Source organism: Mixophyes fleayi, chromosome 2 (assembly GCF_038048845.1).
Source record: "Mixophyes fleayi isolate aMixFle1 chromosome 2, aMixFle1.hap1, whole genome shotgun sequence".
Classification (NCBI taxonomy): Eukaryota; Metazoa; Chordata; class Amphibia; order Anura; family Limnodynastidae; genus Mixophyes; species Mixophyes fleayi.
The window spans coordinates 360669551-360694372 of NC_134403.1; the positions used below are offsets into that span (position 1 = coordinate 360669551).

The 24822-nt window shown below is 40.3% G+C and overlaps 1 protein-coding gene across 1 annotated transcript in view; it reads right to left on the reverse strand.

Annotated features, from left to right (window-relative positions):
- Positions 1–24822, reverse strand: part of ERG (ETS transcription factor ERG) — a 214650-nt gene that overhangs the window by 144121 nt on the left and 45707 nt on the right. Inside the window, exon 2 of the mRNA XM_075197249.1 lies at positions 6483–6570. Coding sequence (XP_075053350.1) covers positions 6483–6521 — 39 coding nt within the window. The 5' untranslated portion in view covers positions 6522–6570. The remainder of the gene's footprint in view (positions 1–6482; positions 6571–24822) is intronic.

Here is a 24822-nt window from a genome sequence, read left to right on the forward strand (position 1 = left end):
AGAACATACAAACCCCCGCAAAACTGAAAACCAAACGGTATTTCTAGGCTGTGTCATCTATGGAGTGTATTTCAATGCGGCTTGTCTCCCTTTAAGGAAGGCTTAGGCAAAATGTGCCTCTTTTGATCTTGCTAAACTATATTTCCCAGCAGGCACTGCCAACCAAATGCTTCTGTGACTCATCGTTCAACAACAGCTATAAAAAACACAGGTTGGCTAATCCATACGTAGTGGGAAACACAACCAAAAACTTTTAGATGCCAGAAATGTCTAGTCAATATACTGCATTTCCCATCTAACCTGAATACTCACTGACTTACAAAATAGATTGAAAACAAAACAAAAAAAAAGTTTGTCTGTTGCAAATCAAACTCAAGTCTTCAAAGCTGTTATTTCCATATCAAAGGAAGTGTCCTATATCCAACTTCTAGAGCGAAATATTCAAATATTTCATCATCAATCAGGAGCCGTGCTCTGCAGTGGAAGCGTGGGATGTAATGATACCGTACTGCTGCTTTGTGCAGCTCTGGCTTCATAACGGTGTAAACAAACACAAAATAACTTGGGCCCTGGCACCGGTGTATTCCTGGAACGGCTCCGCTCCAAGAAAACCCATTAGGACTTAATCTGGAATTGCTCCTTCTCCAAGCAAAGTATGCAACGCTTTCCAAACAAAATCTCTCCAAGTGATATCGTAAGGATGCAGAAATGTGTGCAAAAAATACATCAAATCGGCCTCCTTGCAGGTGGTGGTATTTTGCTGGACTTCTTGAATTACCGACATGACTGGGGTTTCACTTCATGCCGTTGTTATATAAATATTATCTGTTCTCCAATAAGAAGCGTGTAGGAAGAAAAGTTCCTTGGTTGCTGTGGAAAATGGACTTTCATGTAGTTACAGATGTAGTTACTTTCTATAGCGTATTCCAGGCAAGTTGCTGAATTTGCGTGGGCATATGCCACAGGTGCTGCTCTGCGGTTCTTAACTGGGGAGATGCCGTGACCAGCGGATGTTAGTTGCCAGTACCAGTTTTCACCCACTACTTGTGGTTCTAGGGGTATAAGTTCCCCAAAGAGGCTTATTTAAGCCTTAAAGAAAAAATATATGCAAGTGTTTTCCTACCCTGGTATGGTTTAATATGTTTGACGTTGTCTGTAACCATATCGCACTGCAAGCTATTGTACTCTGTTATCGACCATTTTTGAATATAATACTCCAAGATGGTTTTAATAGTAAAAATTCGGCTGTCAGTCAGGAAAATGCCCTTGTAATAGAAATGATAATAAAGATTTTGGATCGTGTAAGTGGTGTCTGCTGAAACCTGCCCTTCCATCTATTAAACTCGTTACCCTAGTGGATTAGTTGGTGCCCAGACTGGTGGCATCATTAGCATGGTGAAACCAGTGGTATAATCAATAAGGGGAAATGGTGGCATAATCAATATGGGTCCATTGGTCGCACGCTCTGTACTGGGCACTAGTAGAATAATGTATATGGGTGCACTGGCGGTATAATTAATACTGGGCGCTGGTGGTATAATCTGCATTGGTAAATCACTATATTTTTTGGTGCGACTAATATGAGGGCACAAGTTACATATCAATAGTGATATTGCTAATGTGCTAATGTGGGGACGCTACTTGTAAAATCCACAGTGACGCACTGGTGGCTTAATCAATATGGAGTCACTGACGGTATAACCCAGGGTTTCCCAAGTACAGTCCTCAACAGTGCGGGTTTTCCAGGTCACAAGTGAAATAATTACGACCACCTGTGGAGGTGTTACCATGTATCAGTCAGTAATGAGTACACCTGTGCTATAACAAGGAGATATGGAAATCCTGCCCTGTTACATACCTCCCAACAGTCCCCATTTCAGCGGGACAGTTCCCGAATCTAGGGCTCTCTCCGCCAAAGGCCATGTTTGTCTTGCAGGTCCGAATGTTGAAAGAAAGGAGATAGCCAACAGGCAGCCTAGCGCTTTACACGAAGTTCTCTGGGAGTGTGACCACGCCCCCATCATGATGTGACCACCCCCCCAAAAGAACGGGCATCTGTCCTGCTGTTGGGGACTTGCATGTTGGGAGCTATGCTGTAAGGGGGGCTCAGAGGACTGAGTTTAGGAAACCCTGGTATAACCAGTATAAGGCTACTGGCTGCATAACCACTAAGGTGAATTAGGCTGGTGTAAAGAGACATAAGGTTAGCAGCATTAACGTTGGGGCAGAATGTGTCACGGGATAGAATGGGGGACATAACTAAACTTTAGCACTCAAGCTACTGATATATATCAATTTTAAACGGTTGCTTCTTACAGTGAATAATATACATACCGTTGTGTTTTATGGATCATCTAAGCAAACCTATAAACTGCTGGTATACTTTGACTTAGACACAGGCCTGAGAACATATGTGATGTCCCATCTGTATCACATTGCCAGAATGTTTTTATTTGGATGAGAAGATACAAGTCTATCTGTGGCGGATTTTAGGATTTCATTTGGATACAGATGTGGGTGAAATCAGTTCCAGATAGCACTGGCCGGCCACCCTTCCGAAGCTTATCTGTGCTACCTTGTTTGGTGCAGGGGTGAATTCTTTAGGGATAAACCTTAATACAAAACAGTAACGGAATGCCGCTCATTCTTGCATATACTCGTCATGTTCAAGTGAGGTGGCCGTCACTGAAAATGACAATTTTCATGCGTTCAGCGAGCCAGTATTGACCTAAAAGTGTTGGTTTCGAGTATATAACAATGTTATATCCAGATCTTAAAACTAGGCTGACGAAATGTGTTTTATGAACTGTAACATGTCATTTACTCTGGAAATCACACCTATTACTTTACCTGTTCCATTGAATTTTATACTGCTTTTTATATTTATTTTTACAAACAAATAAAGCTCTATTTCCCTGGCATATTGGACATTACAGGCAAGACCGAGGGCTACCATTAAGTAAACCTAGGCATCTGCCTAAGGCGCTAATGTTTAGTGGGATTCTAAAACACTGAATGAGTGACAGCACTGGTCGCTGACGTGTCAGTGATAGGCTATGATGTCACACTCCCAATCTGACATGGGCCAAAGCCCTGCTATGGTTAATTGCGAGGGGGCAGGGGTTCGGTCCCTGAGGGAGGGACACCATCGACCACCCATGGAAATTTCATCTCCCCTATTTATAGAAAGAAATAGGAAGAAAATGCACACATACAGGGTTCTAGTCTTTGTTCAACACCACAAAATTATAAAGAAATTGAATATTGTATATTAATATTACCAGAGGTTTGGTTTACCTATGTGGGCCATATTAAAGTTCACCCAAGGTCTCTTCTTCCCTCTCACAATTGAAATAGCTATTGGCCAGTGCCCTGGAAGCAAAAGCTTTGGCTATCAGTCTGGTTCCAGTGTAGGACACCAGTACTAAAAGTACACTGTCCAGTCCCGCAACCACTCAGGACCTATGTATACCCGTACATATACCACCAGCAGTGTGCCAGCACTCACTTCTATCTGCTAAAGAAAAACAGCTGTCTAAAGACGAAAAAGTGGAGGTGTTGCCTATAGCAACCAATCAAATTCTAGCTATCATTTTCTAGAATGTAGTCGATAAACTAAAGCTAGACTCTGATTGGTTGCTATGGGCAACACCTCCATTTTTGTTTTTTTAGAAGGTTTGTTAAATATACCCCTGTAGGTGCACAAAGCCTTAACCTATGCCTCCACTGAATATATTTTGAAACATAAAGGGTAATGGACCCCACTTCCCCATCACAAGTTGCTAAAAAGTTGCATATATCAGACAAAAAAGGTTATGTCATTTATGATTGTTTTGACATCACTGGCCATGTGAATCTACCAATGTTTACATAGCATAGGAAATATATTAGTCACATAAGTATAAACACTGCCGTTATTACATATATCTTGTACTGCTCACTACTATGCCAAGTTTCATGTTTCTAAATAGAAAAAAATATGCTAAAACAAATAAAACAAAACAGAAAATGTTGCTAAAACCTTAATTACCCCACCCCAAAGATTATTTTCACATTTTATTTGTATAGCAATAACATAAATCAATAAATAGGAAAGTGACATATATAATTAAAAAAGCTGAGAAAATAAGGTAATGATGGCCCTGTCCCCAGAGAGTTTGCAATCAGATGACATCAGACATAAAATGGCATGTATAAATTACATAATTAAAAGTGTTTTCGCTAATGTTGCATAAAATATTCCAAACATTATACATGACATCACCAGGCCCTGACATCGCACAGCAGGCCCTGTATCAGCAATTACATCTGCAGCTAAGATTATGGCAACGCATTAAGGATCAGAAATATATACTGAATACATTCTAGAATGAAAGATGGCAGCAGACTAATCTGTCAGGATGATGAAAACATTCCAACATGATAACTGAGCATATATGTTTAGTCCCAAAGCCTCCAAATATTATTTGCACACAGTAGGGCACACAATGGGGGCAGAAATGTATGTGGGCTGCACCAATATTTAGCTTGTTAATACAATCTTATATTATTTCTGCCACATGCAATAATGGGAATACATCTACTTTATTTGTTTCAGTGCAGTTTAGAACATGAATGCTATCATCTGATAGGCTGTTATGGACCATATCACCCCCTGCCTCATCCACCAATCTGGATAATAGAGGCTAATTGGCATATAAGCGCCCACCCGGTCCCTTATTCTTGATCATTATGTTGAGTTGTTTAATTTCAATTTCAGATGGGTCTTTGTGTGGCGGAAAAGCAGGTCAATCAGCAGCCATAAATCATGCATTCGGGTGGCGGCGGAGTGCTCTCCCTCTAAGGGGAGGTTCCTGGTTAGTAACACTCCACCTCGGGCACTACCTCTTCGGGCGGGTCCCAGCTACTGAGCCAAACGGTAGTTTGGTTACCAGAATTTAGTGTAGGAATGGCTGGTAGCTGATTGGTCGTGCTTTTATTCGCCACCACTTTAATAAATTTATCTTCAATTACTTTTGTGACCTTTTTCTTCCCCAGGTATGCCTCACGTGTCTTTATTGATTTGTTATAACACTTGAAAAGGGCATTTATGTAACAGCTAAAGTAGCATCAACCGCTTGGCGACTTCAATGTTTTCCAAAAAATACAACCCTTCGTTTCTTGTAATAATCATATACATAACATAATCACAAACATAAAAAGATAGCAAATACTTGCGACATGCACTGAAAAACCATAAGTAAATTATAATACATTTCTGTAATGCACATAAGCAAAAATTCAATGTGATACAACATGCAAAATATATAAAAGCAGCAAAAACATTTGATCCTTGGCACAAGATTTCAGCACTGTCATGGAGAAGATAACAGTTACAATTACTTTGTGTAACAAAATAAAGTGCCTTCCATAGAATATTCCATACACCTTGAATCAATCAAAGCCTGTTTTATATATATATATATATATATATATATATCTATAATATAAATGTCTAGTGGCGTGTGTTAGTCTGTCTGTGTGTGTGTGGAAAAAATAAAACCAAGCTGCAGCGCCACTTGCTGGGCGGAGTTATACATTGACCTACTAAATTCTTAGTGTGTGTGTGTGGGGAAAAAAAATTCAGAAAGGGCTGAAATTTGGTATACTAAGATGTTTTTAATTTGTTAATTTAATTTGTTAATTGTTAAAAGTGTTTATAAAGATTTAAAAAAAAAAAAAATATATATATATATATATATATATATATATATATATATTTCTTGAAGGAGAAGTGACAGTGGGGAGTGGTTGGTGGTTGCCGGGGGTGACAGAGTGAGAGGAGTGTGATACTCAGGACCGCTGAGAGAGATCCCTGTGTCTGGATAGACATCTGGATAGATGTGGCGATGAAAATGAAGGATGAGGTGATGGAGAAAAATAATGAGGTGGTGATATGTGGACAAAACCACGTTAAAAAAGGGCGCTTACGTCGGGAAGTAACGCTCTTCCCCTGAGGAGGCCTGGGCTAGGCCCAAATGCATGACAAGAACCTTTTTAAGACCTTAAGTAGCTTGATTTGACTAGAATGCATGAGTATCATGCACGGGTTAACTTGTATATATATATATATATATATTATATTGATTGGTAGTACAAACCAATACCAATTGTTCAATTCATCATGCACGAGGCTAAGTGAGAAAATCTAGAATAAGGTACCAGTGCAAAAAGAATTTGCGTCAGTTTGCTGTTCACCGTTGTACAATGCATGGATGAATCGACTAGACAAAAATGAAAGCAATGTTGTTCATTCAGAGTCAGGCGTAACTCCAGCTAGACGGTGCAATTTTATAACTTGATCCCACCATGCAGAGGTACTAAAAGAAAATCTGGTGCCAAGCGGAAATATTGGAAGTCACTTAATCTGACTCTTGTAAATGACACCCTCTTGTGTAACCCCTGAACCAGCTTATAGTATAATAATATCATTTGCCACTTACTTTAATATGAGCTGATGGATCTGGAACAGTCTGAATCATGTCCTTACTGCAGTCTGGCTAACGTACCACGCATTCAGTCCTGGGAGCACTGTGCGGAGAGAAACACCGGTTTAATGTCTCAGAACTCCGCAAATAGGCAACAAAAAGATAAACCTTCAGCAGTCGGTGCTAACTAGTATTCATACGGATTAATTCACTTGTAGTTATACTTCCACTTCCGTATACCAGCAGCTAACATTGCGCACCTACAGTGTAAGATGTTGGTTACCAAGAGACACATTACATCCGATTGCTTCACAAGTTAAATAATAACAGCATCCGCATTATGTTCTGTTATACGGCAGTCCATATTATATAACATTATATGGGGGGAAATTCAAATGGCTGCGTTACTCATGCAAGTGACGCGACCCATACACTATTACTGCTACTACGGTAATACTGCGCATTGTTACTGTTAGTACGGTAATTTCAATGTTAATTTTTGAGCCGTGAGCAGAAATCAGCGTTAGAATTATCTTACTATTGGTAATAGTTTGCGGGCCACGTTACTTTTATGAGTAACGCGGTCAATTTAATTCCCCCTATAGGTCTACAGTATAATCAAGCTTACTTGGACTAGCCGCTCGTTCACTTATCTGGGGATTCAGTTACTTAAAAGTGCCCATAATCTATATTCCTTAAATATTAGTAACACTATCAAAGCATTTATTGGTCACCTTTCCCTCTCCTACTTGAGTCGTGCTAAATCATTAAAATGATTATTTTTCCGAAACTCTTATCCCCCGTACAAGTGTTGTCGGATTCTACTCAGAGCAAGCGACTCAGAATCAGTCTTCTCAAACTCCCAACAACTGCCTTAGAGCTGCGGCATTAATTTCCCCAATTTGAATCTGTATAAATATTCTGGAATCCTCAGGTATGTTAGGGATTGGCTGCATCCACATAATGTTGATGTTAATTTGGGGGCTCATAGCTCTTTCCTACAGAATTGTAATGTAACCTCTTTTGCTGCATATGCCCCACCAGAGTATTTTGGATGAATGGATTGATAATTCCTTGTTGATTACCGCTGGGAAGGTGTGTCGGGCTTCCTGCGTCAAACATGACCTCAATTGTACTCATTCACTTTCATTGCCGTTAGTGAGTAACCCAGATTTCCAGCATGGCCGGACTTTGTATCCATATACTCTCTGGTAGTGGAGGGGTGTTGATAGCATCAGGTCATTGGTGGACTTGCAAGTTAAGAAACCGCTCACTGTCCCTCATATTTGCAATTCACCAAGTCCAACACTACGTATCTACTACTCTTAAAGTCCTTTCCCCTTGAGATTGGGCTAATGAACTGGATTTAGTGGTTTTTAAACCGCTGGTGGGCCGTAAAGCTACCACCGTTCACTACAGATTATTACAGATGGCTACTGGTTATACTACAATACGTAGTGGTCTTTCCTACCGGGCTGTGGTCTTTCCGCATGTGACGCTAGACGCTATTTTTAAGACTTTCACTTTTTCAATTAAGAAATTAACTTCCAGCATATACAGGGAAATGTTTTATAACATATTTAACAGAGGATACTTATCTCCACAATGTAAATATACCCTTGGTTTATCTTATTATTGGCCAAAATGCCATGCCTCCTTCTTCCATTGCATGTGGGAATACCCATACATTTAGCGGTTCTGGCGACAAGTTCATCAATACGGGTCTACATACCGTCTTAACTATGTCCCTCTCTCGCCTGAATGGGCCTTACTGGGTATTACAGTGATGTCTTCACGTTTGACGAAAGGTAGCAGGAAACTAATTTTAACAATCTCTGCTGCTGCTCGGAAGATCATATTGCAAATGTGGATACAGGACCGGCCACCAACTATAGATATCTTTCATGGTTTTTGCATTTAGAATGGACTGGCTCGAATATTCCTTGCATTAGGAACAACGAGTCAAAAATTTCTTTGAAGTATGGGAAAGTGTCATTGTCTGATACTTTTAAATCTCACATTTTGACCTGTTTTAAACTTACAACATGGTACGAGACCAGAATATCACATTCTAGAGTATCTGGTCTACGTGTGAACCACTTTAGCTACTCTTTATACCAGGTTTATTTCTGCCCACACATGGGATTAGTTCTGTCTTGATTTGATTGTATTCTGATTACTTTGATTGATAATGTTTTGATATTTTATGTTCATTTATATTGTTGTACTGTTTTTTTTATCTTATTCAATGAAACAGATAAAAAAAGAAAAGAATATATAGGTCTATGTGATATTTGGGACTAAAGTGATTTTATGACTCACTGTTAACTAACCCTTTAGCGGATAAGTCAGAACATTATCCAGATATGTTATAGTTAAAGTATTTTATTGAAGAGAAAAACTTACATTCACTTTTTTACATTGCAGCAACAAACATCTCACCTAATGTCCCCTTATAGTTGTCTGTCTTCTATACCTTTTCATCAACTCCATAAAACTCATACAGTTCAGTAACATGAACCATTTTCTAAGAATTGTATCTCATAATGTCAACGTATATGAAAGATAAAGTAGATCTGCTTGAACAATCTGCTGCTTAGAATAATATACAGCCCAGTGAGATTATAGGATAACTTTGTAAAGATGTGCTCTTACACACAAGTTAAATAACCTCAAGACTGATTGATGGTATATTTTGCTGGACAAACTAAACCCATTTCTCAGTCCCAATCCCATGATAGAAATCAGCTGTGTTTTTATTATACCATACACAACTGTGACAGGATACAAGGAGAATGTTGGTATTTGTCATTTTCCCTTGTTTTATATTTTCTTCAGGCTGCTATAATGATTTATGATTCTGGAATACCATGGCAACCACAGTCACATGGCACATGATGTTGTGAGCAGAGATACTTCGGAACACCCCTCTGAGCTCTGTCTGCACTGTGACATCCTCCTTCTCCCCCCCCCCCCGCTGCCATCACATGACATGCTGAGAGCTGTGAGCCTGTGTCTGTGTAGCAGATTGACTGTGTCTGCGTCTGGCAACCAGAGAGCGTTTGAAAAGTAGATAATGATTTGTAGGATAGCTAAAAAAAAAAATCAGATAGATGCTTAAGAAGGTAATTAATTTGCTATTTACATTTCGTACATTTTCTGCATCTACAATTTTTCCCTAAATTCAATAGTCATAGAGCACAAACGTCCACTGTCTCTGACTTATACACACAGTCCCTGGTAATGTCCCAGGTTCTTAATAATGGCCAATTGCCTAGTCAATTCAAATCTTATGGGCTGTAAAATATACTTTACTAAATTTCCTTTTAGACACTATAATACAGAATAAGATAAAGACCACCAAGGCACTTATTAATAGGCATTAGCGGACTTTTCATATGGTAATGATCCCTGCCCATTCCCCCTGGGCGCCAGATGTACCAAATAAAATATGGTCAGTTGATATTCTTGGCAAATGTTGAGTTCTCACTCAACTTTCCACACATATCACTTGCCAAACATATATCAATGGAGCAATAAATGATCCTGCAGATTTCTGTTGAGCATAATGTTATCATACGACCTCTTAAGAAATATAATGAAAACTTTATATGACTAAAAAACCCATTACTAGATTAGGTTCATAAAATCACAAGACTTTCCTTCCCATCATTACTATGGCGTACAAGGGAGACACATAGACGTGCACCTTCCATTCTTTTCTAGGACTAATGTGGTATATGAGAGATCACGTGACCTTCATTGGCTCTAGAGGCAAATAACTGCAAGAGGGAAAAAGATAAGACTGAGTATATTTAATATGAAGGTAACTCTCAGGATTGTCATGGCATTGCCGGATTGAGCTTAAAAATGTCCCTGATCCTTTCCCATAGCACAGAATAAAATTGTCACTCTGCAAGTACAAGAGAGTCCCTATAGACGAACACCATTAAATAGTGACAGTGTTTGCTTCTGAGCTTACACTTATCTTGAAGGGGTTAATAGTAGTTTCAGGTCCGACCAATGACTGTATCATGGGAGGGTCTTGGGTTCATTTATAGGTCTATTCCAGTGGTTCCCAAACTGTGTGCCTAGGGTGCCTTGGCAATCTCACAGGGGTGCCTCAGCCAGGGTAAGTGGTAAGCAAGGTGGGTGACCACTTAGTAATTATTTTGGCTCAATGCTGCCTTGTAAAAATTATGGAGACCCTAAGGGTACCTTGAACTGAAAAAGTTTGGGATCCACTGGTCTATTCACTTCCTGGTGCCTCATTCAGCTTTGCAAGATCCCACCCACCCACGCAAGGTGTCGGTTTGATAGTTAGTGCATGTTTTAACCTATTTTCCCCTTGCCACAGAGCAGGCACAGTTGGTAGGAAGGCACTGCGTTCAGCGGCTGACATATTTACGGCGTTATCGCTGATTGACCGCAGGTCTCTGTCCCATTTGAGGCGACGGTAAGTCTTTGATCCTTCAGATACGAGGGTCCCTTGTGCGCCTCAGTGAGGGAGGGCATTCTGAGTTTAGAGGGGGTTCAGTCACTCTGACGCCAGGATAGCGCTGACTTGGCATTTGGGGACTAGTTCCGTTTAAGTGGATGCACGGCAGTTCGCCATTTCACGCTTGGTTTTGGGTATCAGTCTGGTAGCTATCCCGCGGTGCTCTTTCTCCGCCACCAAATTTAATTAAATAAAACTGTGACCTTCTTAAGCCACCTTATAAATGTCTCTGTGTCTTTATAGATAAGTTAAAGTATGTAAAGGTCTTGTGAAGGCAAAGATAGGCATACACAGTGAGCTATTTATAGCTACCAGATGCTACTTTTTCAGCAACAACATTTTAAAAGAACCAGCAAAAGTTATTTGAATGTGGACATTAACCTGTCTATTTCATTGGAGATTAAGGGCTTGATTCATCTTTGGACATATGTTACTATGTTACTATGTAACACTTACAGCTGCCTACACCCTGAAGGATGGAACTGGGGAGGGAAAGGACAGTTGAACGTAGGCTATGTACAGAAAAAGTGTGCAGAGAGGGGGTCATCATCATCATCATTTATTTATGTAGCGCCACTAATTCCGCAGCGCTGTACAGAGAACTCACTCACATCAGTCCCTGCGCCATAGGAGCTTACAGTCTAAATTCCCTAATATAGACACACAGACAGACAGAGAGAGACAGACTAGGGTCAATTTTTGATTGCAGCCAATTAACCTACTTGATTTTGGAGTGTGGGAGGAAACTGGAGCACCCGGAGGAAACCCACACAAACACAGGGAGAACATACAAACTCCACACAGATAAGGCCATGGTCAGGAATTGGGTCAATGCAGATGCGGCTGATTCAAGCCTTGGGTTTCTCTTAAGTACGTGTATTTTAGCCATATCATCTGCACCGGCTACAGGTGTAAGTGTCCACGGATAGTGATAACTGTCATGGCATAGCCTTGGGTGCCACTAGCCATCAAAGAATATGTGTATGCAAAATAAATTCTAAAATCGCATTGTATATATAGTACACGTTAAAAGTATCCTGATTTATGTTTTCATTACTAATAATAAAAGATTAAACAAATTAACAATTATTTTGCATTAATTATAGAATTAAGAGGTGTTCGTTTATTTTATAAAATGTTTTTTGTGCCTTTATACTGCACATATACATATGCGTGTATACTGCAGCCTGTTCTGTCTACGTACGGCAAGTAACGGTTAAGCAGACTGTACTTATACCATGGGGTATATTTACTAAACTGCGGGGTTGAAAAATTGGAGATGTTGCCTATAGCAACCAATCAGATTCTAGCTGTCATTTATTTAGTACATTCTACAAAATGACAGCTAGAATCTGATTGGTTGCTATAGGCAACATCTCCACTCTTTCAATTCCGCAGTTTAGTAAATATACCCCCTAGATTGGAATGGAAACATATATTGTGCTTGATCCGCTTGTATTTGAGTATGGTTGAAACTACGCTCAAGTTCCGTGCTCGTTTTTTATTTAAACGCAAGTTCCGTGCAGATTGCGTCCCAAGATTAATCAAATGTAAATGTTAAATGTATCATTTTTATCCCCTGGTCATAGTTAATAAGACACATCACGTCCGAAACCATAGTAGATCAGAAAGTAAAAACATTTGCCTGTCCCTTTGAGTGGTTACCCACTGGGGCTAAGAATAGGCCAGAGACACTGCAGATGAAATGCGATCGCAGTGTAACCTGTAGAAATGAGTGGTTTGGATTCAGGTTAATCTGACAAATCCGAATTTTACATATCCCAGCTGTGCCTCCGATTGATTCGAATTAGTCGGTGGTCATCGAATTTGAAAGTAGAGGCAAAAAAAGCATTTTTACCTCATCAGATTTCAGATCTCGCCCGGGCGATGAAGTTCTGCTCAAGTCTAATCCAAAAAGTGGGAGGTACATATAGAAACCGTTGTAATTCCTACACCGTTCACCTGATTTGAATCTAAATACCCTCAAATTAAAGCTGAAAGTCTGCAGTTAAAGCACATCTTGTTAGTTTCATTTCAAATCCATTGTGGTGGTGTATAGAGGCCAAAATATGAGAATTGTGTTGATGTCCCAATATTTATGGACTTGACTGTATATTGATATAATCTCACAGGTACATTAAAGGGTTGCACAGGTAGAAATAGCAGGATAAAAATGCAAAAAAACTAAGATACTTCGCAAACATTTGCCAGGGGTTTCATTACATATATATATATAAATATCCTTAAAAAAAGTAACAATAGTTTTGTTTTTATCCCATTGTGCCCTTAATCGCTAATACGTTGAGTAATGTATACATTACGCTTCCACATGATACATTATTTTCAAGGTGCTGGGAATATTATGACAGCGGATTGGCCTCTGCAGGAATCTCAGGCACAAGGCAGTGATTTATGAAGGAGTGAACTGGTATTTTGGAAGGAAAGAGGCCTGCGGAGTATTAATTATAAGATCTTCCAGACTTTTGCTGAAGTAGCCCCTCAGTGATGTCATCCTCCAGGAAACGTAACCACTTTTTTTTTTACTTTTCAGACTTAAAAACCACTGATAACAACATAATAGAAGTTTTGGTTTATTTCGAAACCAGTGAACATTATGGAAGACAAGATCTGTGACATTGTCAGATATCAGCCTCTTTGTAGTGCAATGTCCAACTTATAATAAGGTATGTTTATTATTTAAAGTATGTCATTTGTCATATTTTTAAGCATCATACATTTATTTAAATATACAGTATTTTATCACTAGTTGCATCATAGACATGATTACTGAAAAAATCAGAAAACACATCACCCCAGAAAGTTCACCCATGTTTTTTTTTTTGTATGGAACCAAAAGCGATACCATCAGAACTTGTTGCCCGTTTGCAAGCCACGCCCCCAAGATGTGTTGTTATTGGCTTACACATGAATAAGAGTAACAGGAGGTCTCTGGGAGGGGATAAGGGATTATGGAACAGAGACTAAAACAAGGGATCTTTATGGACGGTAAGCTCTTCAATTAGACTAACACTTTTTTATACCCTACAACAGGGATTTTGCTATACGTTGATCTTTTAATATTTCCATTAGCCAAAAATAGAGGCAAAACAATAAAACATAGCATTAGTACGGCTTTCACACACATCTGAATTCTAGATAGATATGTTAAAGATTTTCAGTTGCACAATTCAGACGATGGGAAATATCTGAACAATGTGCCCAGTCACTAATTCTGTGTTGTTTAATAAACATTTGACAATCATTATATAATAGAGTATTTAACACTCAGACATAACTACTAATATACTATATATACTAATAATATAATAATAAAATGTTATTATTACTAATTACAGTTTATTATATAATATATTACATTGCATCAGCTCAATAACAAGCTGCAACATTACTGTTAAAAACAGACATACAGTAAAGTAAACTACAACATAAAATCCACTACTAATAACACTGTACAAAATAAAAGATGGTATGGTGCCAGCCTAATGGGCAACCAAGCCCAAAAAGTTAAAGGGCATCAGATACAGAGCATATTTGTTGCATCTAAGACTTGGCCTAGGTTTCAATTAATCCTTTTGTGTTGATTAGATATCTAATCTAAGTTTAAAAACAGAGAGCAGGCAGGGGTGGAAGGCCAATGATAATCATCCAGTGATTATTACAACCAGGACCATATAATGTATCACAAGTAAGTCCCCGAATGCGGTAAAAAATACAGGGACTGCTATAAGTTTGATAGCAGACAAGTCAGAGTTATACACATTTATTTAAAGGAAAAGTTGAGGTGTTGTCCATATCAACCAATCATATTCTATCTATCATTTTATAGACTCCACTAGATAAATGATAGCCTGATTGGTTGCTTTAGGCAACACCTACACTGTCCATTTTTAGAAGGTTTATAAATCTACCCCTAGGTTACTTCCTAGGTTACGGTTGTATCCCCTGGGGATGCTGCAGTTGGACTTGAGCACCCAGGGGCTACTAACCCTATTTGCATCAGTAAAGAAAGACATTGTCATTTACCAGTCCAGGAGCAAAAACTACATCTCCCAAAAGGCTACGGTGCAAAGGGGGCGGAGCCTAGCATGTCTGTGGGTGGGAAGACTGAACAACACGGGAGCAGAGGGAAAGAGAGAAGGAAGAGCATCCTGAGAGAGGCTGAGCTGTGTGATAAGTGCAGACAAGGTGACTGGATTGGTGGTCTGGGAGAGAGAACAGACAGTCTGCAGGAGAAGGTTTGCATGCACCCCTGAAGAAGGACATTTTGCAAGTCAGCCATTTTGGAGATAATCAAGTTCACATCCTGGGACCCACACTGGTGAAGATAAGTAACTGGTTAATTTATCCCATACATGCCAACTTTTAAAATTTCCTGGGGGAGAAGTCATGTGACAAGGTGTAGGAGGGGGCGGGGTGACATTGTCGCGTCACCATAGCCCCGTCCCCACTAAAAAATGCAGTGAATAGGGGGGGCGCAGCTTGATGACGTGATTAAACCCCACCCTTACCATTCAATACTGTGAATTTTGGCAAATGCGGAAGGTTAGCCTACTCTTCCTGGGAGTCCGGGAGCCTCCCGGGAATTCCGGGAGAGTAGGTAAGTATGATTTACCTGTCTGTTATTAGTCAAGTGGGGTTTGGACTATATCTGGCCACAAGGGCTGAAAAGTCAGGGATAGATGGGTGGGCAGGTAAATGTGCACCAAGTGTTTGTTTTATCAGCATTGGAGTTTATACCACAACGTGATCCCTCTGGTGTAAACTTAAAGTTGTGGAACTACAAGTCCCAGGAATAAGCAAGGATACAAGCTGAGGATTTTACAGTTGTTGCTATGGGGAGGTTTGCATACTGTGACTGCTGTACCTCACTGCAAGTGATTTACTGACCTCTAAAAACGGCAAACTATGCACATGCTGCTTCCATGTCACGCTGGCATCCATACAAAAGGGCCCCAACTTGCAGTGCACATCTGTGTGGTATGTTTGGGTGTTGCGAGTGTGTGTGTTTGGCAGTGTAGGGTAAAGATATAAGTAAATATATATACATTCACCCCTTGAAATAATTCCCAGTATCAGGAGCCAGTACAGTTAACATATGATGTATTGGCCTGGTGTATAATGTTGTGACACTAGGGGCTAGATTTACTAAGCTGCGGGTTTTAAAAAGTGGGGATAATGCCTATAGCAACCAATCAGATTCTAGCTTTCATTTATTTAGTGCTTTCTACAAAATGACAGCTAGAATCTGATTGGTTGCTATAGGCAACATCCCCACTTTTTCAAATCCGCAGCTTAGTAAATCTAGCCCTAAATGTTTATGTCTTATGCTGTTGATATTATTGATTTATTGAGATTTTGTGTTAACCTACTGTTCATAGTAAGAGTCGGTGCTCTACATCCATCCACACTGTATTGTATTGTTCACACTTTTACTTCAGACTATACCAAAGTATATTTTTCTATAAAATCACAAAAGCTGCATTTAGTGGTTCCAGTTCAAGAAATGTGCCGGATTGGCTTCTGCAGCACACAGTGTTAGTACTGGGCAGGGGGTACCGAAAAAAAAAACATTTCCACAGTCGGGAAGACCAGCTCTGTCGCTCTCTAGATTAGTGTTTTTTTATTGAGCCTAAAACGAGGACATTCCTTGAACAACAGTTATTGTTTTGTAATCATTAAAAGTCCTTAATACGTCATTGATTCACATCATACTTGCCAACTCTCCCTGAATGTCCTGGAGACTCCCTGAAATAGGGGTGATCTCCCTCACTCCCTGAAGAGTCTGGCATTCTCCCTGATGCTGAGCCAGTACAAGACGTGGTTGGCTTCGCCATCTGTGGCATACAGAGACAGTTCAGAAATTGTGTCCTATGTCCATGTATTGATGCCTATGGAGGTGGCCATTTTCATGGAGACCAAGACTGACAGGTAAGAAAACATGACTTCAGTAATGGAGACAGAAATGTAAAAGACACTTCAGTCTCTAGAGATTCATTAGCTGCTTTTCTTAAACGCATAGTTGCCTGCTCCCCCGGACTGTCGGGAGACTCCCGCATTTCTGGGAGACCTCCCGGGAGAGCAGGGCAACCTCCCGGTTCTCGCCCATGCAATAGATAAGTGTTGGGGGGTGGGACTTAATGATGCAAATATCGAGTCATCCTAACCCCACCGGGGTCAAAATAATGCAATTTGTCAAGCCCCGCCCCTGCACGCCCACCTCCCCCGGGATCTCCCTGAAGCCAACGAGGAAAAGTTGGCAAGTATGATTCACATGTTAACATGCACAAACTATTCACACAAGTGTCTCTACAATATGGGCGAGGGACTAAAATAGAGGCTGTTTATTTACTGGGAAGAAATCACTTCAGCAATGTCACTATTTCCAACTGAATTGATTGGCTGCATTCTCATGACTTCATTCCACATAATGGCTGCCTCCGTGGTGTTTAGGCGTCCATACACTATAGTCGTATGTTTCAGAACAAGCTCCATACGAGGGCAATGGTGAATAACAGGTGTTTTAAAGAATGTATTTGAGATCATCTTTCCCTGGTAGGTTCAGTTATTAAGAAGAAAAAGGGCTCTTGTTTAGTCAGTATCATCATCATCATCTATTTATATAGCGCCACTAATTCCACAGCGCTGTACAGAGAACTCACTCACATCAGTCCCTGCCCCATTGGGATTTACAGTCTAAATTCCCTAACATACACACACACACAGACACACAGAGAAACTTGGGTTAATATTGATAGCACCAATTAACCTACAAGTATGTTTTTGGAGTGTGGGAGGAAACCGGAGCACCCGGAGGAAACCCACGCAAACACGGGGAGAACATACAAACTCCACACAGATAAGACCATGGTCGGGAATTGAACTCATGACCACAGTGCTGTGAGGCAGAAGTGCTAACCACTAAGCCACCGTGCTGCCCATATTCTAATTTCTGACTTATTCCACAATGATTTCGGTCACCTATTTTACCTCCTAAATTATCCTGTGCACTTCTAGCTCTGGTCTCATGCTTTAGCTGTTAGTCGACTATTTTGCCATTTCTAGTCAGTTTTTTTCTTTTTAAATGTCTTCTACAGATAATGTGCTAAAATAATGTGCTAAACACACTACAGACCACTGCTTTGAACTGTTAAAATCGAAACAACATTTTCCTGACTGCAAGCAGCTCGCCCACCCAACGTGTCTTTATGTACTAGCGATTTAAACAGCTCTGGATGCAGTAAAATGGATAAAAACTGTGGCCCAGTTTCAAGGAAATGAAAAAGGGGTGTTCTGGGCCAAGTGCGTGACATATTAGATCTGACAGGATTTTGGCTGGGCGTTATTGGTCCAGCTACCCCTCTCGCCCACCTTCGCACGTAGTAGCCCCCTCTGTCCTTTAGCCACAGCTGGGAATGATGACAAAAAGTGTTCTACCACAGACAGAAGGATAAAAATATGGAACCCTTAATCTGACTGGCTTCCAGAGAGCGTGTGTATTAAAGTGTACATTCGATTAAATAAGTCACTCAGTAAAAAGTCACAGACACTACATAAATCTGTTCCTGCAGTGCCATGTGTACTTAATCACAAGCTTTTCTTTTCTTTCCACTGAGCCAGACAGTACAGAAACTTCAAACTACCGGGTAGATTTACTAAGCTTTCTAAAAGGAACAGTGGAGGTGTTGCCCATAGCAACCAATCAGATTCTAGCTATCAATTATCCAGACATTCTAGAACACGATAGCTAGAATTTGATTGGTTGCTACAGGCAACACCTGCACTTTTCCTTTTTTAAAAGGTTTAGTATATCCATCCTTACGTTCTGCACCATTCTATACATGTCGTTGTGTATTTTTCTGCAATAATTATAAGCTTTGGACTACATGTTTCTGAAAGTCTGCAGCTGTAAGCAAAACTGTAATATTTAGGAAAATGTACCTTGAATAGCAAGGCTGGTTTAATGTGTATTCATCGCCTTGTACATGGAGGCAGCCATTTTGCAAGCTGAACCATATCCATGAAAATGCAGCAATTCGCTAGGAACCGGTGGCAACGCTGAGGCAGAAGTTTTCCATAGTGTTACAGTAGAACGTAAATGTATATGTTATTCTGCACAGTGGACGTTATTCCCATGCATATTATCATTTATTAAAGAGTACCTGCCACAGACATTTTGTCCCAGTGATGTTACTGGTTCCTGGTGAAGCGATAGTGTCACAAATCGGGATCTTAGCCGCACTTACCTCATCCGCCGCTGTCATATCACGGCTACCTGGGTCCCTTCTGGTCATCTGCAGCATTCCCGTTCTCCACACCTCCATTTGTAAACAAACACATACTGTTTGTTCTGCTGCATGGGCGTGGCCATCTTGGATGCAGTCAGGTGATCATTCCAAAACAACCAAATTCAGAAGCTGTGATCACATGAACTGATCAGCCAATAGTTGTTTGGGACATCCTATTTAAACCTGCTGCTGTGATCTGTTCATTGCCAGAACAACACACTTCTCTCCAGAGGATAGTTCTTGGCTCCTGGTTCCAGTGTTCCTGTCTGCATAACTAAAGTGCAGTGCGCCTGTCTGCATAACTAAAGTGCAGTGCGCCTGTCTGCATAACTAAAGTGCAGTGCTCCTGTCTGCATAACTAAAGTGCAGTGCTCCTGTCTGCATAACTAAAGTGCAGTGCTCCTGTCTGCATAACTAAAGTGCAGTGCGCCTGTCTGCATAACTAAAGTGCAGTGCTCCTGTCTGCATTTCCAGACTGCTTATTCCTCTGCTATATTTTACATTCAGCAAGAACATGAGCAGGAAGATTGTCCAGGCTGCTAGTTTCTGTTTCAGTCCTGCTCCAGCTAGGCCCAAGGGTCCCGAATCGGATCAAGAAATTCAGACGACCGTGACAGATAGGTTGTATTATGATGAATAATCGCTCAGCTTACATAATGGCTGTCCTTGGTGTGTGTTGGCATTGTGTACACTTTAACAACTTGATGCAAACATTACACAGCCCAAAAAAAAATCTATATTTTTTCTGGTCACTAAGGATATTTAGGGTATTTTTGCAGTTGATGAAGTCAAAAATGAAAGTGTTTTTTCAAATTGTCTCTACTTCTTGAGATAATGGATACCCTCAATTAATAGGGAACTTAGTCATAACACGTGCATATGGGAATCTACCAGAACATTCTAGAAGGTGAGACACGCAAATATTATCAGTGTTCACTCCAGTAACATTCTAGAATTTTCCCCTCCGTATATAAGCGATCGGTCATCCAACCAGCAGGCAGTTGAGCGGGTCGCGCTGTCTATTGTGTTTTTCTTATTTCTTGTTCAAATAATATATTTGTATACCTGTAATTAGTGTAAATAAGTCAAGTTGTATATGGAGTGGTTGTAGTGACAATTTTGTATATACAGAGTGTTTCAAAATCCTTCCCCCACCACTCCATATCAAGTTGGGACTAATGAAACAATTTGTTGAGGCCTTGGACAAAGATGGTGATTGCTTCAAATATATTTGTAGATCATTCCCTATACTAAGTATGGAAAAATTCATAAACTTATCAAGGATTCTAATTTCACAGAATTTATGAATACTGTTGAAGCTTCTGCCTGGTGCAGTTACGTCTCAATTGTCAAGAACTTCTTGGGTAGCCACAAAGCAGACAATTATGAAGAACTGCTGCAAAACATGATCACAAACTTTAAAAATGTTGGTACTAATATGAGTATAAAGGTACTTTCTCCATAGCCACTTACACTGATTTCCAGATAAACTTGGTGATTCTATTGAGGAACAAGGGGAGAGGTTTCATCAAGATAGAAAGGTGATGGAGGAAAGGTATCCAGGCAGATGGGACAGACACATGATGGCTGACTATTGCTGGAGCTTCCAACGTGATTGCCCTGATAACTCACAAGAAAATCGCACAAACAGCGTTTTACTATGCGTTAATTGTAATTATCTGAATCAGCTTATTATGTTTATCTGTCATTATAATGAATAAAATGCCATTATGTATTTCATGTGTTTACTTTTGTATGATTTGAGACAACTGCAAGACGATTTGTAAGTAGGCTCTACCTGACCATTGCATTTTTTGCATTTTTATGTCTTTCAATTATCTAAAAAATTAGAGCCAATCTAGCAAAACCGATGTCATATTCGGAATCAGCACCACAAAGTTACCCCAAATTCACACTATTATGGTTCTCAATAAAAGGAGTGTTCAGCAGTGTTATGAATGAGCTATAAAGCATCCAATCACATTTTGTTTTATTAACTACACCAATCAAAGCTAACATCTGATTGGCTGCTGCGGCATAAGTCACATCTAAGTATCTGCATTTGCTTTATATGAGCTACTGACTTGCTAACAATAGTGAACGGAAAAATAGAATTTTGGAAACTAGTTGCCAAAAGCATCACTTTCATTTTTGGCTAAGACCCGTGTAAAAATATTTACAGCTAAAGCAAATAAATTTTTTACTTACTGCAAAGACACATATACCACACGTAACATCTCCATGTAATTTCTGCCAGTGCCACATGGCATGTGATAGCTTCCATTGGTGCCCTGTACTTACGCTGGGCCAGCACACAAAAGGGTGTTTAAGTCACATTATTAATCAGCTTGCTGGAAAGTAGCACAAAGATTGATGGCTCTCTGTTGGTATTTTAGAACAAGTGACTTTTGAAGTGGTGCTGTCACCATGAATTACGTTTTTTGGCCGACAGGCTCTGGCATCATAGCAGATTGCTCAAAAAAAATAAAATAAAATACAAAACAGATTTTGTGTTGTAAAACACGCAGTCTGGTATCTGCATAGAGAACTCTATAAAGGTCTATTCCACTCAAAACTGAAAATTCCGTTATAGGTGAATATCCTACGTCAACGCCGTCCCAGATTCTTATCTGTAGTCTGGCGTTCATGACTGGTGCACACCCAACAAGTTGGCTGGAACGAGAGGAGTGCGGCAGGCATCTATTAATATCCAATTTGGTCACATGCGGCCCGTGCACCAATTCTGCTCGCGGCTTTCAGGACTGCAAGCAAAAATCAGCCAATTAAATTCCTCCCAAAGGATCAGACAGCAGTCATCATCCAATCTTAGTTTCCTCCAGTCCTATTCGATCTCTACATGTTGCAGATCAGATATTAACTGGCACTGGTGGCCTTTATGTTCCTATATAATTTGGCATTTGCAGCCAATTAGGTCTAAAGCTGCCAAATTAGCTGCCAAAATCAAAGCTTGTACGGCCAACTTTAGTCAAAGCTTAATACAATCTGCTGCGATTCTATGAAAAATTGATCGATTTTGTTAAGTTTTTATTTTATGTATGTTTATATAATAGTTTTTCATGTGCCTTATTGTTGGCACAAAGTCAACATCATCTACAACATCTTTACCGTGTGTTTCATATCATTGTATATAGTTTGTTTCATGATCCCCGCAATGTATAGTGCTAAGAACTATGTCAGCACATAATAATATACAAAATAAGAAGTAATTCAAATAATATTAATATATAAAATAGGAAGTAATTATCCTCACATCCAGAAAAAGTTTCCACATATCAGTAATAGATTTGGCTCAAATATTTTCAGTGTTTCTCAAACTGGTTCATGGAATTGGCTTTACAGTCTGAAAATTTGCTGTAAATTCTGAAACTTTAGACAACACTAAAAAAATTGCCGCTAAATTCAAGCAAAGTAAAGAGGTTTCAGCTGTTCAAAGATGACCCAGCTTAAATAACTACATACGTACATTATTTTTAACGGTTTTCCATGACAATAGAAAATTCAAACAGTAATGTTTGATGATCAGATAAAAAATATATTCAAAATATTATAAAATGTAGCTATTTAAGATCCAACAGTAAATATTTTATAGTTTGTCTTAACGTCTTTTAGCTGTGAATACAAAATTTGAACTCCAACACGTTAGTGATCGCTGTTCATATATATTTTTTTTAAAAAAAAACTTTAAAAATACCATCAAATGTAGCCATTTACACCCAAACAGGAAACAGTTTAAAGTTTATTTTAACAAATTTAAACTCTGAATTCAAACTTCCAACCACAAATTTGAATTTGAAATTCACCACTCGAAGGCAGGGTGGTCGCGGCTGTCAAATCAAGTCGAAGCGGATACAAAAATCACCATCGTATTGAGAATTTGAAATTCAATCGACCAACCGGTTTGAACAATTTGACCATTTCTCATCATAATCATCACCATCTAATATATAAAAGCCTAGCGGCGTGTGTTAGTGTGTGTGTGTGTAAAAAACTATTTTCTCAGAAAGGGCTCATCCAATTGACCTGAAATTTGGTATACTGACATTATTTGACAAAATAATTATAATAGTGAAGTCAGTTAACTTCCATTTTCGTGAGGTAATTTTACCTCATGAACACACATGCTGTGTTAGTGTGTGTGTGTGTGTGTGTGCGTGTAAAAAACTACCAGTTGACAGAGTGCTCAAGCTGCAGCGCCACCTGCTGGGCGGAGTTATATACTACACTGACCTACTAAATTCTTAGCATTATCTAATATATAAAAGCCTAGCGGCGTGTGTGTGTGTGTGTGTGTGGCGATGAAGATGACAAGAACCTTTTTAACACCTTACGTAGCTTGATATGACTAGAATGCATGAGTATCATGCACGGGTTAACTTGTTTATTTATATAGCGCCACTGATTCTGCAGCGCTGTACAGCGCTTTACATTACAATCTCACAAAGGCTTTTAATGTTATTGTAAAAGTCAAATAATTGGATGAAAGAAAGTATATTGATTAATATTGTTTTACCGTGGGACTGAAATCAGTACGCCATGTGTTATGACGCAATCACACGATAAATCATACATGCACACACTCGCACTTACACATTCACTTGGGGCAGCACGGTGGCTTAGTGGTTAACACTTCTGCCTCACAGCACTGGGGTCATGTGTCAGGCGCCGTCCGCACGGCCGCCTGACTGCCTGACCGCGCGTCTGGTTGCTATGCAACCAGACGCATCACTTCCGGATTCCCCCTGCCTGACCCCTTGCTGTATGACGCGCCCCGTTGCTAGGCAACGGGACGCTATGTAGGATTCCCGGCGGCAGGTATGACAGCGCTGCAGCGCTGATGCTGATTGGACCTCCACACTATTTAAACCTCTTCCTGCCCTCTAATCAGTGCCAGAGTATCAGGTCTTCCTGTCTCCAGCGTTTGTGTGTTCCAGTTGCTGTATTTGTCCCTGTCATTCCTCGTGCTGCTTGTGACCCTTTTGACCCGGACCGTTTGACCACCCCTATCTGGATTCTGCCTTTGTACTGCACTCCCTGAACGTTACCGACCCGGCTTGCCTCACCATTCTTCTGGATTTCCCTTTGTACCTCCTCTACCTGAACGTTGCTGAACCGGCCTGTCTGACAACCCCTTGTATCTCGCTGTGGACTCTAGGAAGGACCGCGACCTGCGTGTCCCTGCAGCGGAGTCCATACTTCCTTGCGGGGGTTCCTGGTGAATACCAGGGGCACGTTAGACTCCGCGCCTTCCTCTGAGTTGCGCCAACAACAGCAGGTACTTTCTACCAGTCATACACCCACTATCAGTCGTGACAGTATACTCTGGCCATGACAACGGAGGGGTCTGGTGAACCGTCTGCTCGTGACCTACTCCTGCATTTGGCTCAACGAGTGGAGCAACAAGAAGCAGCCCAAGCGCATCTTCTACAATGTGTCCAAGGGATTGCTTCCCGCTTCGATACATTTCAGAATGCTGCACCCGCTACACCAGCCATAACCTCTGCGGCATCCACAGCATCCAGTGTGGTTACGG